The following is a 25,245-nucleotide window of genomic DNA, read 5'->3' on the forward strand; positions in this document are numbered from 1 at the left end:
GTGTTCCTTGTCTGATTGATCCAAACCGTCACCATGGCTTGCTACTTCAGGGACTTGAGCTGTCCTTACATGAGAAGTCTCGGTAACTTCAGCTGGTGCCACAGTCCAGAGACTTGCATCATTTGCTCATTGCACTTCGGTGACCTCTGGCAGCCTGGTTTGAGGAGGGTCAGGGGAAACTTCAGCTGCTGCTGAAGTGCAGGGGACCACATCAGTGTTGCCGGGTGTTTTAGGAGGTTCTGGATACATGGGGCATGGCTCGTGAGCAACAGAGCTTGCACTAGCACCGTGATCATCTTGAGCGCCAATTTCGCTTGCATTAGTTTCGAGACGTACATCATTTCCAACCATCCAGTGCTGTAGAAGATTCTCGAGCGTTTCCATCCTCCTTTGAAACTCAGCCATGGAGACTTCAGACACGACACCAGCTATTCTTCCTGCCACCATGGAAGCCTTTCTGAACTTTTGATGGCTTGACAGAATTGGTCTACTGTCCTGCTTGTCAACAATAACTGGTTCTGGCTCCTCTTGTTCCGCAGCAAGCAGCACCCCTCGGCTCTTGTTGTAATGTTCGGAAGTCCATCGTTGGGCACACATACTGTGATCGAATTTGCTCAACCCGAGCTGACCGCGTGCAGCGAGCATGTGGCAGCAGGGCAGAAGCATTGCCCTTCTGAAGCCACAAGTACAGTCGCTTGCTGATGCTACACTGTGTGCATCTACAGAAAGCCCATTGGAAATGCGAAGGTGGCGTTCCACATGTTTGAAGGCATATGGAGTTAACAACTGGCTGTACAGCTCCAGGTCTTTATTGCCGTTTGTTATGACTCGTTTCTTGTTGAGTGCTGCTGCCTTGTTCGTGCGCTCCTTCCTTGTTGTGTGAATGAAGCAAAAAAAGTTTGTGACGAAGTCTTCCAATGAGCTGTATCGCTCAACAATGGCCTTCAACTTTGCGTTGATGCTTTCTGCACGGTTGTTCGTAGAGTTCAGGTAGTTCCCGCAGGACTGCTTCATTCCCATTACCCATTCTTGGTGAATGCCATGCCAGTTCGACTCAAAGTAGTCTAGTACTGCCTTTGGTGATGAGGACTTCAGGGTTTCGTGCAGCCGTTGATACTCATCATCATCTTTTGCATACACCATATGCTGAAGTATGTCCAGTGCTGTTTCAGGCCGTGGTGGCCGTAACGGACATCGACGAGCTGAAGACCTGCGCGTCGGTGAAGACTACGGACCCCACCGTGGCAGAAGAGGTAGCCATAGCGCTGGCCCTAGCCATGCCGGAGGTCAGCACGGTGGTTACCGACTCCAAGAAAGCGTACGCAAGCTACCGGAAGGGGATCGTCTCCTCTGCGGCAGCAACTATACTCGAGAGACATCCCACAACACCGGGACGAGTCACCGAGCTCGTGTGGGTCCCGGCTCACTCGCTCGTGGAAGGCAACGTCACCGCCGACCACTATGCCCGAGAACTAGCCATCCGGGCCGAGGAAGAGCAACCACACCCCGTCACGAGTTATAAGGAGATCGTCCGCCTATACAAAGAAAGTAGAACGAGGCTTCCAAAGCCACACAAGCAACTGAGCAGACGGCAGCAGACGATATTGCGCCGCTTACAGGCAGGGTCGCTCGCACACCCGGCGCTTCTGCACAAAATGTACCCTGCAGAACACGACAACACATGTCCATTCTGCCGGGGAGACGGCACTCTCGCGCACATTATTGGGGAGTGCAAAAAACTCAAGACACCCCCCTCCCCCAATTCCAACCCGCTCGAGCGATGGGAGACCTTACTGTCCAGCTCTGACCTCACCATTCAGCAACAGCTGGTGGCTCGAGGAGAAGAATTACTGGACACATATGGGTCCCGCGAATAGGGAACCACCCCATCTGGTGCCTGCGCGCACCATTCTTTATTTGAAGCTCCGTTAAAGTTGTTCACTCACTCACTCACTGTGCTGGTTTGGTTATACCAAGCTTCTGGACACTTATCTCTCTTCGGAATGTCTGCAGCGTATGGAAAGCACATATGTGCAAGGAAGACTGTGGAAGAAGCTCTGTTACAATCCGCCTTTCCTTGAGGTCTTTGTCGGCCATTGTGATCTTCACAGAGTTCCAGCTCTTGTTCAGCTCTTTAAACACGTTAAAAAACCATCGTAAAGTGTCACCATCTTCAACTCCAAACAAACCCACTGCAACGATTTCACTTTCCCCATTGCCATCTTCCACAAGCATGAGGAAGCATGACATTCTTGTTTCGAGCAACTTGTATGTTGCGTCAATAAAGATTATTTCGGGGTAGTCCTCGAAAGATCTTCTCATCGCATCATATTGAAAAAAGATTGCTCTGAGCTCATTGTTCTCGCCTGTTAGCAGTCGAACTGTTGACGCGTACTTATTTTGGAGCAACTTGACTGTCGCTTCCAGGTCGTTTCTGGAACACCCTTGTTTTTTTCTGGCTGCGAGGTTGGACAGGTCTCTCAGTGTGACCGCTTTGTTGCTTTGAACCTCAAGCTGCTCCCTAAGCAACTTCTTGTTCGCCCGAAGCTGTAGCATTGAAGCGGCTTTGGTTTGTAGGTCGGGTGGCAATCTCCGCTGTTGAGGTAGGTGCCTGAAAAGGTGTTCAGACACTGTGTGGTTGTTATGTTCAAGCAAGAGACTTCGGATTTCCAGGTGGGCTCCATCTTTGCTGGCGGCAAGGTAGATGTTAAATCCGCAGTCTTGTTTGAAGGTCCTGCACACAAATACAGAACTGTTAGCATGTTTGAACTCAAAAACTACCGAATCGGATTGCAGCACAGTCAAATGCTGCCGTGTGAAAAGGGCTTAACCAACCACAGGGCACTGAAGGCTACCAACTCAAGCCCAGAGATTTTAAACAAACTTTTAAGGACAGGAAAACTGCATTATACATAGGGACAACCCTCCATGGCAGTGCATTCATTGGTATAGGAGTGCGCATTTGAGCGTCAGTTGAAGCTGTGCATGTGCAGCCGTATACAGAAATGCGACAGAAAGTTGTCCCCACGTGTCCACAGAAAGAAACGTGTATGGTGGATACTTCAGCAATCCTCACTTGGGCTACCACATACAATGTGCTGCTCATGCACTAATGTTTTAATTTCAAAGTGAACATGCATCACAGACTCATTTAAAGAATTAAGATTCATTTACCCACATTCTGTGTTGTGATAAAAATTACTTTCAAATTTGTCGGCGCGATATTATGGAGTGGATTTCTCGCCTTCGAAGACTTTCCTAGTGCTCAACCACTACCACTAATATTCCAGAGTAATATCGCATGAGATAGAATGCTCGCAGAGATCGTGACAATCTAAGTTGGGACGCTCTGTGCTTATGATGCGCATTAAAGGCCTGTTCATACTTGCTACCGGAGCAACAAAAGGACAAGATTTCTGTTACTCTAGTCGCCTGGCATCGCTCAAGTCGCTCTTGTCGTGCGAGAAGAACGATTGGTCTCAACCAATTTTTGTCAGTTTGACAAGAGCGACTTTAGTGATGCGACTAGAGTGACAGATACCGCGTTGCTTTTATAGCTCCAGTTGCATATGTGAATGGGTCTTAAAGGGGTCATGAAAACAAAATACAAGTTGTGGTTAATTAGAAGGCTGCCTTGTTCCGGTAACAATGATACAAATTTTTTATTGCAAGCTTCAAACAAATAACGGAGATATTTAAAAAAAAACGTGAAGCAGTGGGACATCACAGAATGTTGTTTGTGCGATTGGTGGCTACCAACCTAAACCATCGCAAGGACACATGACTAGACGATTGTAGTGAGGCCTACACTTCCATTCGATTGCATTACTTAAATGCTGGCATGCAGTTAACACACTGAAATGTATGTTTTTAGTGTTGGCCCGTTTGACGTCACTCCTGGCCACACACGTCACTGTAGCGTGAAATTTAAATTTTTTAATACTTCGTTTTTTGGTCAAAAACATCTTTTGTGACTGGAATGAAGTTGAGTGAAGTACTTAAGTCTAGTTCTCTCAAAATAAACAAAGCTGTATTCTGTCTTTACTCGCAGCAAACATACTGCACCGGTCACCAGTACCGCGAATGGCTTTCCATCGTGTTTGAACTATAAAAGGGTTGAAAGTTGGGCGAGTTGGTAATGATGCATCTCAAAAAACAAACTGCGCTCAAATTAACGGGGACAAGAACACATGAAAACAACACAAGCGCAGTTGTAAAAAATTAGAACGTAATGTAAAAATTAGAACTAATGTAAAAAATTACAACGTAATGATTACTTACGAAGATGCACGTGCAGACGCTTGTGTCGTGAACTTCTTGCCTCCGTGGATGCAGCAGTACTTGACACTCTGGTACTTTAGTGCCTCTGACATGTTGTTTGCAATCTTTCCAACTCTCTTCTTTGCTGCCTCTATGGTGCGTGCATCCCTCCGCCAAAGCTGCACAAAGTGGGCTTGGCTGTAGGCTTCTATATTCGCTTCCAGTTCGGTAAAACTTGTGAACCGATCACCTACGCGGAAAGTCACATCACTGGCAACTGGCTCGCACGACGCCGAGGAACAAGCCGCGACGTCGTCGCCCGGCGTTGCCGTCGTTTCCGTAGGTTTGGGATCCGAGCTAACGGCGGTGGCTTGTTCAACGCCGATGAGGAGGCTTCGTCGAAGTCGTCGTCCGACGGCGCCATCCTTTCCGCGGGCTACCAAGTGCCGTGGTATCGAGTGGTAGGTAGTCCGAGGACACGCGCAAACAGGAGACACGGATCGAATGAGCGCGAGTTCTCTTCGGGAAGAGATGACTCGAAAGAACCACACAAGGGGCAGAAAAATGTCATTGTGTCTACTGTTTATTGTAGCTATTTGCTTAATTTCCAGAAGAAAATTATTACCACATGTGTGCGCTCACCAGCGCACGCACAAGAAACATGCGTGCGGAGCGCGTAACTATAGTTCAGACCACAAGGTACTATGGAGGCTATATTGTTCTCAATAGAGCTGAGGCACCTAAATCACCGTGAAGGGGGTTTTGAAAGGACCTTTCAGTCTCCTGTCTCGGCAGGTAGAACCGGAAGCCCCGGCCCCTATTCTCGCTTTCTTTCGCGGTAAGTTGGGCGCCCTCAGTGGGCGCTGAATTGACAACAATGTAGCCTATAGAAATACAATACAGGGATAGGCATAACAAACCACATGTGAGCGTCGAAATGCAAGCGCCCAAGAAGAGCTAGGGGCGCATGAGCGCCAACTTTCCGGAGCGCGCGTGCTAAATAGGACTCGGCAAGCGCGCGTGTGCGAGAGCCTCCATCTGCGAGAGAGCGAAGGAGAGAGAAAAAAAAAAATCTGAAGAAAAACTATAATAGAACCCACAGCAAAAAAAAAAAAAAAAAAAAGGGGGGGGGGGGGTATGCGTAGGGTTAGTGGACACGTGATATTTTTTTCGCTCTTGCACTCATGCTCATGCAGATGCAGAAAGCCGCCCCTTTCACCCTAAGCATTATATATCTGTGGCAAGAAGAGTACAAGGCTGCTCAAATCAAGAGACTTGCAAATATTTTGAACGCAATTATTAGTACGGTATTGCTACTTTTATCTGAACGGACAAAGTTAATAATATGTACGTTTACTGCTGCAGTCTTTGATGGTATTTTGATTTCAGTATTTTTTACGAGGAGAACTCACCGATTGCGCCATGTGTCCAGAATGAACTCTGCGAGAAGAGCGCGTCTAAACTTCGAGCAGACGACATGTGCACTAACGGTTTCGCCACCCTGCGTTTCATTTCAGCCATGTAGGCTGCATAATTTATCTGTGCTAGATTTATTTTCGTACATTTACTATTGTTTTTAAAAATTGTTTCCCAAAAAAAGATTTTAGGCTGCGTTTCGAGCCTTTGTCCCTCTGCGGTTTGTACGTGTGCTGTTCCCCGGCGCGCGCATATGAGCCAGGAAGCGAGTCGCAGTGATACAATTTGTTTACTTTTGCTGCGGACAACTTGCGCAGCTTCCACCGCATTGCACACTATAAATTTGAGGGAAAAGGATCTTGAGGGCCTGCCCACATAGCATTTTACGGCTCGTATGGCAGGCCTGCGCGCGGTGAGCTCCTGTGACCGGACATTATCAGCACTGAGTCACTGAATCTTTCCGGATTTGGCTCTGAATATCCTGAAATTATTAAAAAAAAAAAAAAACATTAAAACGTTAAAACTACTTTGATTCGTTATTCGTATCCGGCGTTATCCTGAAATGTAATACCAGCACCCAAACCTTTGCGACGGTCGGCATATTTAACAGGCGTAGAAACTGTCGGCATAATTAACGACATAGTGTGTCGGGAGCCGGTACGTGCAATCACCCGTAAAAAATGCCAGCTGCCGGCATAATTAACAGGACCAGAAAATGCAGGTTGCCGGCATAACTTTACAACGGGCGGAAAATGCCGGCTGCCGGCATTTTCCGCTTTTGTAATTTTGCCGGCACTCCGCCAGCTGCGATGGTAGCGCCACCGTTGTGCCGGCATAATTCCCGTGAGAAAAAAATGCCGGCAGCCGGCAAAATATCCACTTCCTTCTTATTTTTGTTATGACGTGACGGGCTGTTGTGGCTCCGCCCAGTAAAAGCGGATTTTATTTTTATTTATGACGTCACGGGTCTTTGTGGCTCCGCCCATGCTCCGCCCATTGATTGCGCAGCTGGATCAAGTGCTTCCCGAAGGGATTGACGTTCAGACAAACCTCCCTGTTCTGTGGACAAACGTTGGTTTAGACGTTCAGACAGCAGTTTAGAACGCCTGGCTGCAGGTACGTATGTTTACGTGAATGTGTATCTTGTTTGCATTAGAGGGTTGATGCGTGTACGAACAGCGGCCGAGATCTCATCACAAGCTGAATGTTTATGATGCGCAGGGCTGCGAGTGGCACGCGCTCAGAGCTGCTCGTGCAGCATGTCAAGCGCGCTCGATCCGTAATTTGAATGCGAATATTTTCTACAGAACTTTGTCAACTAGTTGGCCAAAGTTGTTCGCCATCACGCCTCAGCACCCTTTTATTTTTCCCGCCTTGCGACGTGACGTTTGCGCAACAGCGCAGCCCGATCGAGTATGTGTTGGGATCTGTGCCATCTACACGCAGGAACGAAGACAGTTAATTGCAGACGAAAAGTGGCGATTGCGGACAAATTTGTGGTCGATCGGGGCAGCTCCTTTTGTAGGGCACATTTTGGCATTCGCGCGCAAAGGAGATAACTTCCCACGCGATTTTTTCGCGACTTCAAAAATTGCATGGTCGAGACCAGACGACAAAAACGATCGCCGGGCGACTAAAACGACAGGAATCGGGGCGTAAATGCACGGAGGGTCATGGAACCCAAATCGCGGCGTAGGGCGCCAACAAAATGATGAAATGATATCCTGCAAGTGTGATCGGTAGACTCCAGAATCGTTTTTGCCGCTTGCTCGTGCTAAAGCGTCCGGCAGTCGTTCAGACTACAGTGAACTAGAACACAGAGTGGCCCCAAACGAGCTGCCAAAAATGAAGCAATAACAGGGTAACAAAAGGGGAATCCCCAGAAGTCTAGCGATCGTCTCGCCGTCACGCGGTGCTAAGTGGGCTCCGACGTGGATCATAAAAAAAATAAAAAAAACTAATTATAAAAAATACAAACAAGCAAAAAGTATTGAAATAAATAAATGCACTTTAATATTATTACAGCGAATCTAAAGAATTCCTTGAACTCTCGCGATGGCGGCGCTGCTGTGCGGCGGCCGGCAGACACACACGTCGTGGGCTACATGCACTTCTGCGACTCTGAGCGAGCCCATGCGTGGTAGATATCGCATCGTGACCCCATGGCTTGAAACGGCCCAGTAATTTCAAAACCCGGGCATGAAGCGAGTAATCCTCTGGGCTAAAATGTGTACCGGCAGTGCCGTATATCGCCGAATGTATGTTTCTTCTCTTAATCTTCCAGCGATTTTTCACGTTTGGTGAAAAGCCCTGCCGATCTTCAGACTAGCACCTCGCTCATGAACACGCACTCATGAGGCGCGAAAGTTCAGCAAATGTGGCGTCGCATAGAACAAAAGCATGTATAGGTAGTCATATATATGTGTATGATGTATTTGGTGCTAAGAAAACTGCGGTGCTATGTTTTTCTTATAATCGCAAACTATAAATTTGCCCGTGATTGGCTGTTACAAGGAAGCACGAATATTGATTTGACTGTCAAAGTATGACTATTGCTTGTCGTGCCGAACAGAAAATGCTAAAGGTCTGTATAGTAGCCCTTAAGCGTAGTGTCCCAAGGTTTCGCGAACATTAAAACAAAACTAAAAAAAAAAAAAAAAGACAACATCAAGGCACTGGTGGGAATTGAACCTCGGTCTTTTCCGTGTGAAGCAAGTATTCTACCACTGCGCCACATTTTTTTTCTTTATTTCCAGACAAACACCGCTGTTACAAACAATACACAACAACAAAACAAACCTATTACAGTACGACATAAAACCACTGTTCTCCCCCCCAACACAACCTTTATTTACAAAGATATACATTTATACATACTGCACTGGCAAGCTTGAGGCGGTGACCGACAATGGTACGTGTACATACTGTCGCCACAAGAACTCCAGCCACCAAGCTTTCGGCCACCTTCACTTGAGTCACAAAGTACACAACACAGTGGGACTGCGGTGGCAACAAAGAATGAACAAGCAGGAAAATATGACATTCGGAGACACTAGCTGTAATATCAGAGTACATGAACAGAGAATTGTGGGAATTTAACATGTTCCCCTGTGGGTGTAAACTGTGGGCAAGGATATACAATGCCTGTTCAGTGGGGAAAAGCGTCTCTAAAACGTGCTAGTGGGGCACCTTGTTCTTTGTGGGCGCACTCAGGGGCCGGACGCCTGACCATGACAGGTCCCATTGCTTGGTGTACGCCGTCTGCAGCTCGTCCCAGAAGACTGCCGCGGTGTTACAATTTGTGAGGACATGTTCTACCTTTTATCGTTTTCCGCAGAGGAGGCAACCCGTGCCGCCATGGAGGAAGAATCCCTTACCCTCCAAACGTGCCTTTGCGGGCAGCATTGCCATGTGGAGGCGGAAGTCCTTTGAAGCGGTGGGCACAGGGAGTCTTGTTATCGTTTCAAGAAGTCGTCAGGTGCTGGGGGTTGTCGGTAAAGAGGGGCGGCAGGACTTTCTCCACGAGGTCCCAGTACAGTTTCCTGGGCTTTCTTTTGAGTAGATAATCCCAAGAGAAATGCTGCTCAAGCAGGGCTAAGGCTAGCGCGATTTCTTTGTAGAACCTCGTTCCGTGCGTGTCAAAGCAGAGAGATGCTGTCGGGGCGAGGCACGATGTGTGGTACCCAGGCACTGTGTGGCTGCCCCTAGGAACGGCTCGCGTATGCCGAGAAAGTACAAGAATCGCTGGATAGTCACTTTGAGCTCTGCATTGATGAGCCCAAACCCACCCTTTTCTAAGCTCCAGAAGAGGTTTGAACGGTGCATGGGTTCGAATGTGGAACACCAGAGGAATACCGCCCAGGAGTGGTGCAGCCTATTCAGGGTGTGTGCGTCGATGGTAGTTATGCGGGCCCCATACAGCACTGCGGGGTATGCAATTGCATTGCATACATGGGTCCTTGTGAACAGAGCGATGTGTCTGTTTCTGCACGGTTACAGCTTTCTTTCCGCTGCTGATAGCTTGGGTTTCCACCGATTTGTGACTGCGGCGCTTTGGTTAAGGTTGACGCCCAAGTAACTGGACATCTCCTTTTCCCAGGCCATTCCAAATAGGCAGCTTGGCTTGGAGGCCCATTCAACCAACCAGGCCCCCCTCAACTTAAGTAGGTTTAACTCGGCTCCTGAAAAGCGGCAAAACTGGTTTGCTGGTTTAATTACCTCGCCCACTTGTGATCCACGTGTGCAAATGAAGGCCACGTCGTCCGCGTAGGCGAGAACACGGAGCTCCTTGCCTCCCATCTTCAGGCCATTGATGACCTCGGATGCAAGGGCCATACGTCACAGTGGCTCAAGATAGAGGGTGAATAAGATGGGTTACATGGGGCAGCCTTGGCACACCGACCTGCGGATCTCCATGGGCATTTCCACAGCCCTATTTGTTACTACACAGGTAGAAATGTCTTTGTAGCAAGTTTTGATCCGCTCGATCATTGTGTCACCAATGCCACAGTGTTGGAGGAGGGAGATCCAGTAGAAAATTGTGGTCCACCTGATCAAAAGCTTTCCTCAGGTCGAGTTGAACAACGGTCAAAGGTAGCAGACCTGATTCTACTGCCTCGATGGCTACCCTCATGCGATGTAGGTTGGAGTTGATGCACCGCCATTTGAAACCACATGTCTGGTGTGGACCAACTACAGTGCTCAGTGCGCTCCTCAGCCTAGCCCAACTTGGTGTTGGTGTGGTCCCAAGTTGGTGTGGACCAACTACAGTGCGCTCCTCGGCCCGAGTTCTTGCCTGGCCCGGCAAGAACTCGGGCCAGGATCTTGTAATCTGTTGAGAGGATGCTGATCGGCTGGTAATCGGCGACATTGGGGATAGAATCAGTGGGTATTTTTTGGGGGGATTAACGCTAAATGGCTTGTCCGCATGGAGGACGACAGGCGTTTCTGTCTTGCGATCGCTGCTCCCATAACGAATTTTACCCATTTTTGGCTTCACTTTTGATTTGGACCACTCCGTGTGCCAGTTCACTCTAGTTCTGACCAAAGCATTTATTTTAAAAAGGTCGCATACATTCGGAAATTGCATTCCATACCAGGATTCTGCAGTATAATGCACGTTATGGGCGAGTAAATGCTAAAGTTGGTGTTTGTGGGACTTCTCGTTACCCGACCTGGCCTAATGGAAATATTGCAAGTGATACAGGATATTTTATATGGTCCCAGGAAATCAAAAGAGGCACTACTTTTAATTCGCCGTATAGGGGGCTGTGTGGTCAGTGTGGTTTGCAAAGTGATATGGGCAATGCTCATTTTTCTAATTTTAAAACTGGCGAAAGGTATGTTAAGTATGTGCTGCCCCAGGCTTCTCCGCAATACGTTAAGGGGCAATGAAACACAGCAAAATAAATTGTTTGTAATGTTGGGAAAGAAAAATGTGGGCATTCCTGGTATAATGTAAAGCAAGAAAAACTTAATTTTTACACAGATCGCTTATGTGTTGCTTACAACTCAATGCTAAGTCTAGCGCAATGCCCATATATTTATGTTGCTATTTTTTGCATCTTGCTGGTTGCAGTTTCATTGATACCCTTATCACCTAAAGATGAAAATATAGAATATATTTCTTGGCTACAATTAAGCGTTTGGCTGTTTCAGCGAACCATTTTGCAGTACTCATTAGATTGCTATTTGCATCTATTTCAAGTCAGGTTTCCAGGTTTCAGGTTTTATTGAAAAATATTTGCGTACAAGAAAGAACAACAGCAATTAATATGGTCACGAAGCCAGGGACGACGCAGTTGTTTTGGAAAAGAAACAAGTTTATTGGAGCGAACTTGTGCTCCCCTAACAACTAAAAGAATACAGAGGCGGCGAAGCAGCAGTCAACAAAGTGACGTGCGTCGGCGAACGTCGGCGAACGGCGAACCCCGGCGTCTGCTCTGCAGGCTTTTTATCTTTCGGCGCGCGTGGTTCTCGAACCATCAATTCGCACCGAGAACATTGTAGATCCAAGAAGATTATTCCGGGCTGTTCACGTTAGATCGGAATGCTCTCCCTATCAGAACAGATAACACATGCGGCACAGAAAGAAAGAATGGAACACGCGCTTCCCTTGGCACAGAGATAACACAGACTGGCGCAGCCGGGCGGTAAAAGCAAAACATAAATAAACAAACCCAATGCATGGTTTGCGGCAATATTAACAAACCCAATGCATGGTTTGCGGCAATATTACAGAAGAAGGTCCCAGAGTTTACACTGGGGGGGGTACCTCCTGAATGCTTTTTCTCATGTATAAAACAACTGTATCATTGGTGTACAATGTAGCTAATTCTCTTTTACTAAACAACTGGGCAAATAATTTACATACACGGAGCGTGCAACACCTAAAGAGGTCATGCTGATTTGCTGTGGCAATGAATGCCACCATTAGTTGCTCCATTGTCCTGTGGCAGGGGAGGTGTGCCACAACTGCCTACTAGACAGGCGTTCACTGTAGCAAACAATATAACCCTGCGAGCTGGACTTTGCTGTATTGGCATCTCTGGATTTTTTTAACGGCACAAATGAGGAAAATGATATGAAGCTTCAGCATCGAACACTGGAGCCAATTCGTTCTTAACCCGCATTCACGAACCAACCCCCGAACCCCCGCATTTACAAACCAACACATGCTTACTTCGGAAAAGAAAATGGGCTTGTGTTTTGAGGAAACTGGCCTAACAAAATTGACAGTTGAGTTTCTCAATGAGGAAGGTCGTTACTACACGTGGAAGTAACTGTGAAAAGAGGTGGCTGCTGTATTCTTCGTGCTACTGTATCACACGTGTGCTCAGTGCACTAAAAAAAAATAAATCTGCTTCTTTACTGCCTCTCCTGTATTTGTTCAGGTTTGTGCACAAAACCTGTCTGTTGTTCCGGTTAGCGCATTGCCCATAGGTGAAACAAAATGCCATTTACAGATAGCAGGACAGAGGACAAGTGCTGTGACCGGAGCTAGTGTTTTGTGTTGCTTTCTTGAAGGGCTCGTGGAGTGACGTTTTGGCTGGTGGATTTCCCGTCCAGACACGAGCACCTTGAAGGGCTTTCAGAGCGACGTTTTGGCCGGTGCCTTTCTCGTCTAAGCATGTGCACATCACCGGTCCCCCCTTTATGCGTGCACGGTCAGGGCAGACTTCATGCACCGCCAGGCTTCTTACGTTCACTGATGAAAGGCCCATTGCACTGGTGGAAGATACCAATTTGGTCTTCTCACAGCCCGATGCGACCTGATTGCTGTCCTCTGTGGTTGAGCCGTTTAGGTTGGTGTGTTAGACAGTAAGATGCCTACTATGCGGGAGGGAAACGGACAGTTCTATGTTTGTCCAGTAGAATAAAACTCTAGTGCTTTCAACTTTCATTCAGCTAATTAGTTATGAAGTTAAGCTCAGTCACAAATTGCAAACGTGCCATGTTTTGTCCACTTCTTGGATGGTGCCTAGTTTCGCTGGTCACCCTTCTTCACAGAGTGGTAGGGCGCCGAATTTTTTATTTGTCACGAAGTCAACGTGCAGCATCATGGGAAGGGCCATGTGTTCGTATATATTATCTGACTTCTCAGAAAAAAATTTAGTTATAAGAGTGAACTTGTTTGTGACCTGCCTTGTATTCATTTTTCACACAGTGAAATTTTCAGTAACGAAGCCTTTTCAACTCGCCCTGCTATTCTTGATTCTTGATTCTCTGCAAGACCGAGCATTGAAGTTTATTGCATTTGTTTGGAGAATAGGGACTATTTTCTTACCCACAGCTATTATTGAGCAAGGTTTATTTTTGGTGAATTTTAACAGAAACAGTTTTATTCGTTTGTGTTGAACATTTCCCTGTGAAGTTGGCTTCATTTGCCACTGCACCACTGCAGCGAAAAGTTGCATGTTGCAAACCACTTGCTTTGTCATGCATTTAATTTCGGCTACAAGAAGGTTGCTGAATAACCTCGGGAGAGCACAGTGGTTTGAGATAGGTGGCGATGCAGTGGAAGTGGTAGGCGAATACATCTGCCTAGGCCAAGTAGTGACCCTGGATCCTAACTATGAGGCAGAGATAATTATAAGTATAAGAATGGGGTGGAGTGCATTCGGCATGCATTCTCAGATAATGAGTGGAAGCCTAAAAATTTTCCGCGAAGAGGAAAGTGTATGACAGCTGCATCTTACCGGTACTCACCTACAGGGCACTTGGAAGCTCACTAAAAGGGTTTAGCTTTAATTGAGGACTACTCAGCGAGCATTGGAACGGAAGATGATAGGTGTAACGTTGAGGGACAAGAAGAGAGCGGAGTGGGTCTGGGAACGAACGCGTGTTAAGGACATACTGGTAGAAATTAAGAAGAAGAAATGGGTATGGGCAGGGCATGTAATGCGAAGGCAAGATAACCGTTGGTCATTAAGGGCAGCAGAGTGGATTCCTAGAGAAGGCAAGAATGGCAGTGGGCAGCGGAAAGTTAGGTGGGCAGATGAGATCAAGAAGTTTGCGGGGATAAATTGGTCGCAGTTAGCACAGGACTGGGATAATTGGAGAACTATGGGAGGGGCCCTTGCCCTTCAGTGAGTGTAGATAGGCTGATGACGACAAGAAGGTTGTATGAGGCTAGACATCTGTTGCTCTATAAGATTCAATCGTGAGGCAGCGGGTCCTGTCCTTTTTTTTTGTTCTTTGCCGTCATCCTGATTATGGAGCTCCAGGGCTGAGAGAAGTTCATGACCACTACTGAACCCTGCTGCCAGTTGCCAGTGCTGCTTCAAAGGCCTCAGGTGCAGTGGGATGGAGTGACATCTTTGAACTTTGGTCGCAGGTGCTTCTCTGGCTGAGTAGGGTTTTGCCATGGGTCCGGACCTGGACTCAGAGGCGGGTGCGGGTTCCCAACGAGCTGTAGATGCTACACCACCGCCACCCTGGACCTCATCCGGGCCTCCAAATCCGTGTGACGATGTCAGTATAGTGACTCCACCGCCCAGAATAGTGCCTGTGGTGGACCTTGCTGACTCAGGTGGTGACACCTTCATTGAGGTAGACTACACGAAAATAATGGTGAGTTTTGCAAGAATCATCCAATTTGTTTCCCACCCTTGAGGCCAGCAGGTGTTGCAATGAACTAATTGGCCCCGTGTGCACTCCTTAAAAAAAGCCGTGTAGACGAAATACAAGTTTGTTTTATTCCAAAGGTGCCCCCAGCGCTTGTCTGGCACAAAACAATGCTTTATTCACTGAGAAAGTCATAATTTTGATGGTCCTGCTGAATCGTGTGTTTCGTGTGTGTATCTCCGACGGCATATCCAGGGCAAGTACTGAAGCGAATGTAAGTATTGGGACTAGGGCTGCAGCAAACAGCGGAACTGCTTTTTTGCTGTCAGTCCCACTAGATAGCGCCGTCATACCACTCGGGACTGCTGCTCATCATCGCTTTGTTTTTGACCGTATTTGTGCCTGGATAATGTTTGTTACAGTTGATAGTACTTGTTTCGTGAAGCATTGGGTATGTTTGACAAACGGAGTCACAGAAGACAATGTCGCTTATGTCATTTAGCCAGGTAAGATCAACTGGCCAGACGGCTGTGCAGTTATAACCGGCATAGTTCATGCAGCACGCACTGGTGCTTCTATGTCTACATGTGTGTTTGCAACTTTCATTGTTTACTCCAGCATTCTTACTGCTATAAAAAGAATGTGCACTAAATTGAAGCACAAATAGCTCATTCTGCAAGCTTATAATAAGCCCTGCCTAACTTGCATTTGCTTTTGGTGGCTGCAGCCAATCGCGTAGCTATCTTAAAGTGGCAATAAAGGCTGGAAACAAGTTGGCCCATATCGATAAATTGCGGTGCTGAGGATCTAAGTACACCACTCACCCAACTAGCAGCTGTTTAATAAGGCAGAAAATGCCAGAAACGTGAAAACAGGGGATGACATCCTGAACGCTTTTGGGTGGTATTGTTTGTGACATTACAAAAGTGGTGAACGGCGAGAGCTCATTGGAGAAGCATCTATAACCCACCGCGGTGGTTCAGTGGCTGTGGAGTTGTGCTGCTGAGCCAAAGTACACGGGTTTGATTCCCAGCGGCGGCGGCTGCTTTTCTGATTGAGGCAAAAAGCAAAAACGCCCGTGTGTTCGAGATTTCGGCACCGTTAAAGATCCCCAGGTGGTCAAAATTAATCCGGAGCCCTCCACTACGGCGTGCCTCATTACCTGTGTAGTGTCAACACGTTAAACCTCATAATCAGGTGCGCTCTAGCTTCTCTTCGAGGAGGTGCATCTATACGCCGAGAGATCGACATGTAGGCGGCGACACCGTCGCGCTGCTAGTCTGGATGCTCCGCTGAGCGGCCCGGGAGAATGCACACTGTGGGCGCACTTTGTGCCTTTCTCGCGCCGTATGTGCGCACGAAAGGCGCAGGCAAGAGTGGTATGCTGTAGTTCGGATCCTCAACTTTCAATGTATAGCGTGGAAGTGGCAATAAGTTTTCATTACTACGCCAAAAAAGCGGCGACCCATCGGGAACCTCAAAACGGCCGCAATAATGACAATGAACTTGTACTGTACGCCGTGGCTCGTAGCAAGCTCGATCTTTCCAGACTGTGGCTTTGAGCCTTCAATAAAATCATAAATGGAAACAAATCAGGAAGCCTCGATCTCCGGAATTCAGTTTACAACAGCAGTTTCAATCGCTCCGCATTCTTGCGTCTCGCATTCTTGCATTTGTGGGATGCCCTGAAATGGTAACACTACTTAACTGTCCCGAAATCTTTTCTAAGAGCTTACAATATTTTTGTTGTGTTCAAAGGGTAACATAAAATTACTGAATTCCAACCAGCGCAGGGATATAAATGCAACCGTTCTCAGAGGTCTTTTGCGTGCAGCTTTAGTTAAATGAAATTTTAGCAACTATGAAGGCAGGTTTGATGAATAACGGTGTCAGATCGCTTATTTAAGGCTTTCATTGCAAGTGAACTTGTGAATTAAATTTCTAATGCGCGCAGTACAATCAAAATCACCTGTTTAGCTAGACTTGCAAAGTGACAAGCAGGTTTACAGTGTGCAAACCAAGCTTCTGGGGCCTCACAGTGAGCACAGATTTTTTGTTACGGCTGCACTGTTGACCATTTGTGTTTCTTTTAAAATCTAACAGGTGCCTAGAACAGTGTGATCTGTTTGCATTCTTGCATAAAATCGCTTATGAACCATAGATGGCAAATGAAGTTGCCCTGTTGCAGATGTGTAAAACTTTCCCCTTTTATTTCTCGTTACGAAACAGCGCAACGGGTTCCCGGTAACTACTTTGTTTTGTAAACTGAACATCGCCTTTGTCTTGGCATTTAATTCTTGAGGATTGGTTAAAAGATGCAAGGATAAAAATTTCTGTGCATTTCGTTTTTTTCTTTCTTTTTTTTTTTTGGAGGGGGGGTTCTGCCAATGTTCCAAGTCTGGCGAGAAGAGAATGCACATAACACAAAAAGCCAAACGTTGGTTATCAGTATTACTTGCAATTGAAAGTACACTCGGTGTCGTGTTCTGTAGCGATGAAAAAGCAGTACTTCAACGAGTAGACGCCGGTATTTTCAAAACTGATTAACCCCATTTTCGCCCTTGATTGTCCAAGAATTGTGGCTTGCCCCTTTCAGAATTGTATCGAAAGCGAGCATTGTGGGAAAAATAAAAAAAAATCCAGTGAGTCACGGCACACACCCTCCACAAATGTGGGCAGCAACATGCATTATATTGTGCGATTTTTCCTCCTTCTTTAAACCTATAGGTCCACCTTAAGAGATTAAGACGTGACCATATTAGGCATTTGGTTCATGTCGGTTCAAGCTGATTCATGTCGGGATTTGAAAATGGGATAAATGAAAATGACAAACGTAGTGCCACAGAACAGGCGCAAACTCACAACTGCTTAATTTTACTGTGAAATCCCCCCGAAATACTCTTGAGCATCCACGGAAACATATTTTAAATAATATGTAAAATTAGCAACACAGTATAAGCGACGACTGTCCAAAAATGGTATATTTATTTTCGAAAAGGTACGGGAATAATTCGATCACACAGGCGCTTGCGAGTGTAAAATACGTCCCCGGTAATGTATTGGCGATAGCGCATGGCTCAGGTGCAGTGTAATTGTTTTTGTTTATTTCTTCTTTCTATAAGGACACAGTGCAATTTTACAAGGGTGCGGCAAATGCACGGGTATTCACAGGTCTTGTAGCTTTTAACCCTTTTCGTGTATTACACTTTTATCCTTTAAATAACCACCACGCCACCTTCAAAAAGCACCCTTTGACGTTCCCAAAATGGCAGACGACTGCACTCATCAATAAGAAAAGTGCAATGTGTCGAAGCAATGTTTATAGCGCGTTTCACCACGGCGACGATGTTTCGTGGAATTAAAGCAGCGCATTAACCTGCAACGGCTGCTGATCATTGCGTCTCTAGAGGAAATGTGCAAGCAGAGGTAACTATGTCAATGCTTACTGCCAAACAAGTACGCATATTGGTTGTTTTGTCATGTGCAGCACGCGTCTTGCGCCGCGCGCAATGCGAACGAGCAGACGACGCGAGAGCGCCATCCACACTGGGAGCAGTTCGTCCCGCTGCCCTCCAGAAGCCGACTGTGTTCGATCTTGGGGCGAATAGATTTTTTCCTGAAATACACAGTTCCAAAGTGGTTGAGCACGTGAAGTAAACATAAATCAAAGCTTTTCATAGCCTCATCGTGTTTAAAAAACACGGACTACAGCTTTTATACACTGAGAGGCAGGCCCTTGCCTCCCTCATCATTCAGTCAGCCATCATGATTTCAGTTTCGTTTTTGAAAAGCAGTGGTGCGCAGTTAGCGAAGTCAATAACCTATGACGGTGAGTGCCCGAGCTTCTGCAAGCAACATACCCGGCAGGAAGCAGCTAAAGTCAAAAGGAACAAGATGCACTGCAGGTGGTTAAGTGAGCCGCTTGACCTTCCTATCTTCTGCTCTCCACGTGTGGAGGAGGAGGAGGAGCATGGAGGAAAGAAAAGTTTTCCTCCATGAGGAGGAGTAACACTTTATTGGAATGTTGCTATCGGTAAAGCGTGCCTGGTTCGAACATAATTGTCCACGAAGGGAACTTATTGCAAGTGGTTAGCCGACCAGTGCGCTCGTTTGATAGTCCGTAAAGTATGTGTCACCCTGCCCTTGTTATGTTTTAGCCTTGGGGAACGCGGGCAGCGGCTGCTGACACGGTTGCCGTGAAGCGTGCTTTATTCGCGCTCGGCTTGCACCGCACGAGAGAAGGTAAGATGAGATGGCTGGGGTCGCCAGATGAGGTGAAGGCGCCGTCCTGAACGGTGCCAGCCGGAAGTCCGAGGCACCGCACTTGATATTTGAAACGGCGCTTGTTGCTTCAAAAGTGGCTTCGCCGCAGCCCTCCATGCTTGCAGCTGGCTCGATGGGGTTTGGGACGCCGGAGTAGGCGGACACACCGGCCGCTCGAGCATCTAGACGCGTTTCTCATTCCATTGGTGAAAAATCTTAAAGGTCCAGGCCAGCCTCCTTGGCCAGAGAAACGTTGCCGCAGTTGGCCATGGCTTGGAGACATAAAAGCTACCGATGCCAGCGTTTGCGCTCTAGACCCAGTGGGGCTTCGCCCCTATTTTGCGACGCAATGACTACGTCACGGAAAAATGAAAGGGGAGCGGGGGAGAGAAACGCCAGCTTTGTCTGCTTATTTCTCAGCTAATTGAACAAAAGCTGAGAGAGCTACGAAACATATAATCTTTCAGTTAAAACAAAATTGAATTCAGCCTTTAGTGTCTCCTTTGTACACTGCGGGAAATGAGCTAGTGGGTCGCATGGCTATCCTCTTTTTGGTAATTATGTAGCCTATTTGACTGAAGTTTGCGTTAAAAGTGGTGTCGGTGTTATTCTAACGAGGCAATCTTTTGAATGAATCAAACTTCAATTTGTCTGCACGGCCACTTAACATTTGGCCGCAGAACACGCAGGCAATGACACTGGGTCAGCAGATTGGCCCAGAGTGCTGTGCAGTGTGCAGGCTAATTATATGGTCACGTGCTTTATTTCAGCATGTCAGCCCGTGTGATTTCAATGTATTGAGTTCTAAAATTGGCAAATTCAGGTAGTGTGCGTCTTGATGCAGCAAAGGCAAGATGACGTACCGTATTTTCCGGCGGTCTATAAATCGCACTCGCCAACTAATAATTAATTCATTTACACCCCCGAGCTGTGTCTCTTAACGTGCGCCGACATTGTGCAGCACACAGGCACCTTTTTGAGCGCAGACCACACGCGGCCGCCACGCATCGGATTTATTCTATACATAAGTCGCACTGGTGGATAACCCGCACCAACGAAAATTAAAAAAAAAAAAACGCGACTTATATACCGGAAAATACAGTATTAGAACTTCCTGCTCACGCTTGCGAGCAGGTACAAGTATTGCTCCTCTTTTGCGTGTATCAGTGGAAGCATTAATCTCACGTGTGTTTGAACCAGAGGAGCGGATTATGTGACATAATCCAATAAATTTCGGATTGCATTGGTCCAGGAAAATACCAACCCTGTTTGCTATCACGGTTTACGCTAGCATCGTCAAATTTTCCTGAAACCCTTTCAGAGCAGTGGATTGTGTAGTTGCATTTATTTCGGCCACCAAGTCATTGGTGACAACAGCACAGCCCTCACCAAGCGACCTGGAGTTTGTTAAACTTCGCTCCACCAAAAGTCATGCACTTCGAGCAGTAGAAGCAAGTGCCAGCTCTGTGTGGGATTTCCTTGTGTGCAGGCTTAGACAAGGGGGACATAGCCATTAAAACAACTTCTTTTAATTTTTAAGCAAACTCTGTGAGACTTGTCAGTCTTCCTTCTTTTCCCCCGCTGATTTCAAATATGGCATTATTTTTTGGGTCAGTCAATTAGTTGCCAAGATATTTAGAGATAATTAGCCATGTTTAGTCAAACAATAGACAGAACAGTGTTAGTCGTAAGACTGTAATCTTGATACTTCACAATACTGTGAACCCTGGTGAACGCAAAAAGAGAACTGGTTTTTTGATTCACCGCTTGAAACTAATTTTACAGCTCATCTTGGGTGGCACCAGTGGTGAGGAACCATTTTGAATGCCCATTTCAAACACCAATGTTTAATGAGCTGTAAAATTAGTTCCGAGCGGTGTGCCAAAAACCGATTCTCTTTTTGTGTTCACCAGGGTTGATAGTATTGGAAAATATAAAGATTACAGTTTTATGACCTACACTGTTCTGTCTATTGTTCCTCCGAAAATGGCTAATTATCTCTATTATCTTGGGAACCAACTGACTGACTCAAAAAATAATGGCATATTTGAAATCAGCGGGAAAAAAGCACCAAGACTGGCAAGTTTCACAGAGTTTACTTAAAAATTAAAAGAAATAGTTTGAAGGGCCATGTCCCCCCTTAAATAATGTGTATGGACAGGTTTAAAGATAATTTTTTCTTTCCTGTTCATTAGCTGGCCAGGATCAGTGTACCGATAGCAACATTTGGCTTTGCTGGCAGACAACTTGTGGCATCAGTTCAAATTTTGGTGGAATTTGTTGTCAGAATGGCTCGTTTACGGTTTCCTGCCAACCCGTGCAAACTTGTTCGCACCTAGCGCTGTCTGTGAAATGAGTGAATTTGTGGTGCAGGGCCCGAGGAGGAAAAAGAGAAAGTCCCCATGTTCCGGAGAGGAAGTGGGAGCGCAGAAACCAGGGCAGTTCCGTGCTCCGAAGCAAGAACGTTTGGAACCGGAAGAGAGCAGGTGCCAGGGCGGCAGTCCAAGTGTTTCACACCTGATGAGGCCGAACGATGTGCTCATCAAAAAGGAAATGCTTGAAAAGTCCAGGGCTGTGCACAATGCAGAAGTGGATGGAACATCAGTGGACGCTGCACAGGTAAGTGTTGGCAGTCATTGGTGTGGTTTGGTGGGGGCCATGATCGCGTACTGTGCCACCCAACTTCAGCTTCTCCCCATCCCCGTTCAGGATCGTCATCAGCCACTGGATACCCTCACTAAGGAACTTGACTAGAGAACTTTAAGTGCAGAGCACTTTAGGGGCTCGCCTTGTCGTCGTAGCTCGCTCGCTGGACCCAAGTAGAGCCACACGGTGTTCCGTTGCAGCGGTGTAACCCGGAGGCTTCAAAAGTCAAGCGGTTTAGGTATATAGTCATAAGCGTTCGAAACTCGTGAACCGCTGGCGCTTGTCATACATCTCCCCATTGTTTAGCGCAAAGAAAACTGCAGTTACATTTGAGGCAAAATATACGTAATTAACCGGCACCACCCGTGTTCAATTATTTGGGAACGCTCGTTGGGTTGGTTTTTACAATAGCAAGCGAAAAAAAGTGGCGGTGCATCGCCGGCACGTGCGGGAGGAAAAGCAAGCACAAAAAGAATGGAACTCCCGCTGGCGCAGTTTCAGGCAGGGGTCACGCGAGCACTGCGAAGACGGGAAATTTGAATTGCATTGGGTGGTAGCAGTGAGCGGATAATGGCGCCACAGCCCATTATGGAGAATCACTGCTCTGCACTTCCGACAGCTTTCACATTGAGTGGAACGGCTTTAATATTTTTTTTTTTTTTGTTACCATAACAAGACATCACCTGCACACCACTCTGTACCCAAACGCCTCAAAGTCTGCTTCCAATGTGCCATGGTCTACCCATGGCTCCCACATTGTCAGCATGAAGACAGGTCCTAATAAAACCATTAATAGGTGTTGCATGAAGCGCCTTTCCTGCCTGCTGCTGGAGGACGTATACGGGACCCTTGTTTGTGGCTGTAACGCAACGCAAAGAGGCGCACTGGGGCTGTGCTGCCTTGCCAAGGGATACTGTTTTCCAGCGGTTCGTGAAAACAGCAGCGCGCTGTTCCCGTCAGGTCCTGTCTTAAGAGGGCCATGAAGACAAAATGCAAGTTTGGTTCATTCAAAAGATTGCCTCGTTAGAAGACACCACTTTTGACGTAAGCTTTGCTCAAATAAGCTACATAATTAGGAAAAAAGGGATTGGCCATGAGACCCACCAGCTCATTTCCCGCAACAGAACCTATGATGTCATACGAGCCAGCTCTGCGATTGGCGGAGGCCGGCACAAGCAGACGCAAATTAGGTAGAGCTAGCCGAACGAGCGATTTGCGCTTAAATTTAGGGCACATTCTTTACAAAGCAATAAGAATGGTGGGACAAACAGTGGAAGTTACGAAAGCACACGTAAACATAGAAGTACTGATGCGTACCGCTGTTGGTACTGTGCACACTATGCTTGGTTTAGATGCACAGACAGCACTGCGGGGCATTGGGGTTGTCTCAGATGATACTGGCTGATTGACGCAAGCAACGGTATCTTACGTGACCATATTTGTCGAGCGAGCACCATGTTTCACGAAACGATTATTTTCTTCATCAACAAAAACAAGCCTAGACTAAATACGGTCACAAACAAACTAAAGGCAGAAAACGGCTTGCCACGATGGGGTGGTGCCTTCTAGGTTGACTAACAGTAAACAAGTCTTTGCTCCACACCAAGTTTAGCTGAAAGACCTGTTCTTATGATGTCATTGCAAACGTCGTTCAAACACACGTTGTGGCGTGAAAATCAAAATTTTAACTTAAATTAATTTTGCAAGTGAATAAAGCATCACAACACGAAATCCTTCGAATAAAAGAAATTTGTATTTTGTCTTCATGGCCCTTTTAAGGGGGCAGACTTGTCTTGGAGCTATTTTTTTTTATTTGCCAACCAATTTTAACCCTTTGAGGGTCACGGCCGTACATGTACGGCATTGGCAAACACTTTCAAAATGGTCAATGACGTACATGTACGACATTGCTTGTATCTTTAAAAAGCGCGCCTTTTTCGCCAACTTCTCTTGGTTGGCATGTGCTGCCACACTACAGAAATACGTCAAATTTTTTTCTTGCGCCGATGGCTCTTCTTTTTATTTTTTTATGATTTACTTCAGCGGCGCGCCGGCTATCGTTTGCGCATCCGCTAACAAAAGGGCGCGCTGCGTATCGCCCACCTGGTGCCCGGGCGCCTCTCGCTGATGAGGCTCTGATGAGGCTCTTTTCTCCTTTTTTTGTATTTTATGAGCGGTGTGTCGTCTATCAGTTCCGCATCCGGCCGCGCGCGCCCGCGCACGTGCAGAGGCTGGTTTTGGTATTGTCCTCCGTGTGCTTCCTGCTTTTTGCGCCCGCAAAGCTGATGTCAATCTGATTTTGATTCACTCAAAAGCTGCCAGCTTGTTACTCTCTCGTTTTTAATTAGAATTTTTCTTGTGTTACTCATGAATAAACCACATATATGTAACAGCATAAACGATCTTTTTGTCACTTTATGGTCACCCTAAAAAAATTACTATAATTTTTTCTCGAAATAGATTCATCCGAAGAATTTAAATCAGCAATAAAAAAAATCGACCCTGGGGGGTTGCATTTGGCAAAAAAATTCGACTCTCAAAGGGTTAATGTAACTGCACAGTATTATGGAGTTTTTGTGCTAATTTCAAATCTGCAATTAGATTTTTTTCAAATTGATTATTTTTTGAGATAATTAATGGTAATTGCCATTATTTTGGGTCAAAATCACAAAATAACCGCACCATACAGAATGGCAATTACCCCGTGGCTAGGCAGACATATGACTAAAGAATGCAACATTGGAAAAATATTTTTGATTTAGCTATTTTTGGTCATCTTACAACACACTAAACTTCACTCCTCCTGCGCTCTGCCAGAAATGGCTCACAGGTGGTGTCAGTTGAACAGAATAATAATTTTCCAAAGTCTCCATTTGAAAAATTTGTTTCCGACATTATATTCCCCACACATTTAGGTATCATAAGCAAAAAAATTACAGTTGTACCTGCTCTGGGTGTCGAGATATCCGAGGGCGAAATGCTAGTGTGCCGTTTCACCATCGGATTCTGCATGAACTGAGCTGTAGAGTGAACTTCAAAATGTTATTTACAATAAAATATGGTGCCTTTTGATGAGTAAATTTGCAGACTGATAGAAAAATAGCCGTGAATGCCGAAAAGGTCATTTTTCAGAAAACGACCGTTTTTCGGCCCCAAAGACCCATGTGTGCCCTCTTAAATACAGTGTGTCTGTTTTGTTATTTTGTGAAGCCACTTGTACGGGTGATAACAGTACAGTGCATGCGCCCCAGTCATGCAAAAAGGGCGTGATCAGAGACTGAACAGATTCAGAAAAAAACCATGCTGCCCGTTTGTTCAAACAAGACAAATGCACAGAGCAGCTTTCTGTTCTGCCTGTCTTGCTTGAGTGAGTGTCCTGAGGCAATGCGAAAGGGCAATGCTACCCCAGATTCCACTCCTGCAGAAATTCCATCTCATTCACCATTGTTTTTAATGGAAGAACCCACGTTCGTGATCAATTGCCTTTCGTTGTGTCTTGAGGAAACCGTATCTTTGAAGCTCATCTTGTACCACGTTTATTCTCAGGTCCCTGCTGAAAGGAGTGTACCGAGAGTTCTTTTTGGGAAACCCTCG

The 25,245-nt window shown here is 46.4% G+C and overlaps 1 protein-coding gene across 5 annotated transcripts in view; it reads left to right on the plus strand.

Annotated features, from left to right (window-relative positions):
• The first annotated feature begins 6,669 nt into the window (after window positions 1-6,669).
• The window catches only part of LOC144137608 (uncharacterized), a 119,186-nt gene continuing 100,610 nt past the window's right edge, over window positions 6,670-25,245 (plus strand). For 4 of the 5 annotated variants that reach the window (XM_077669540.1, XM_077669544.1, XM_077669543.1 and 1 more), the window contains exons 1-3: window positions 6,670-6,792; window positions 14,513-14,748; window positions 21,379-21,624. In XM_077669540.1, coding sequence (XP_077525666.1) covers window positions 14,542-14,748; window positions 21,379-21,624 — 453 coding nt within the window. In that variant the 5' untranslated portion in view covers window positions 6,670-6,792; window positions 14,513-14,541. Of the gene's footprint in view, window positions 6,793-6,828; window positions 7,935-14,512; window positions 14,749-21,378; window positions 21,625-25,245 lie in introns of those variants that run through there. The other variant, XM_077669541.1, reaches the window with a different exon arrangement.

Source organism: Haemaphysalis longicornis, unplaced genomic scaffold (genome assembly GCF_048455015.1).
Source record: "Haemaphysalis longicornis isolate Haplotype H1 unplaced genomic scaffold, Haemaphysalis longicornis Haplotype H1 scaffold_417, whole genome shotgun sequence".
Taxonomy (NCBI): domain Eukaryota; kingdom Metazoa; phylum Arthropoda; class Arachnida; order Ixodida; family Ixodidae; genus Haemaphysalis; species Haemaphysalis longicornis.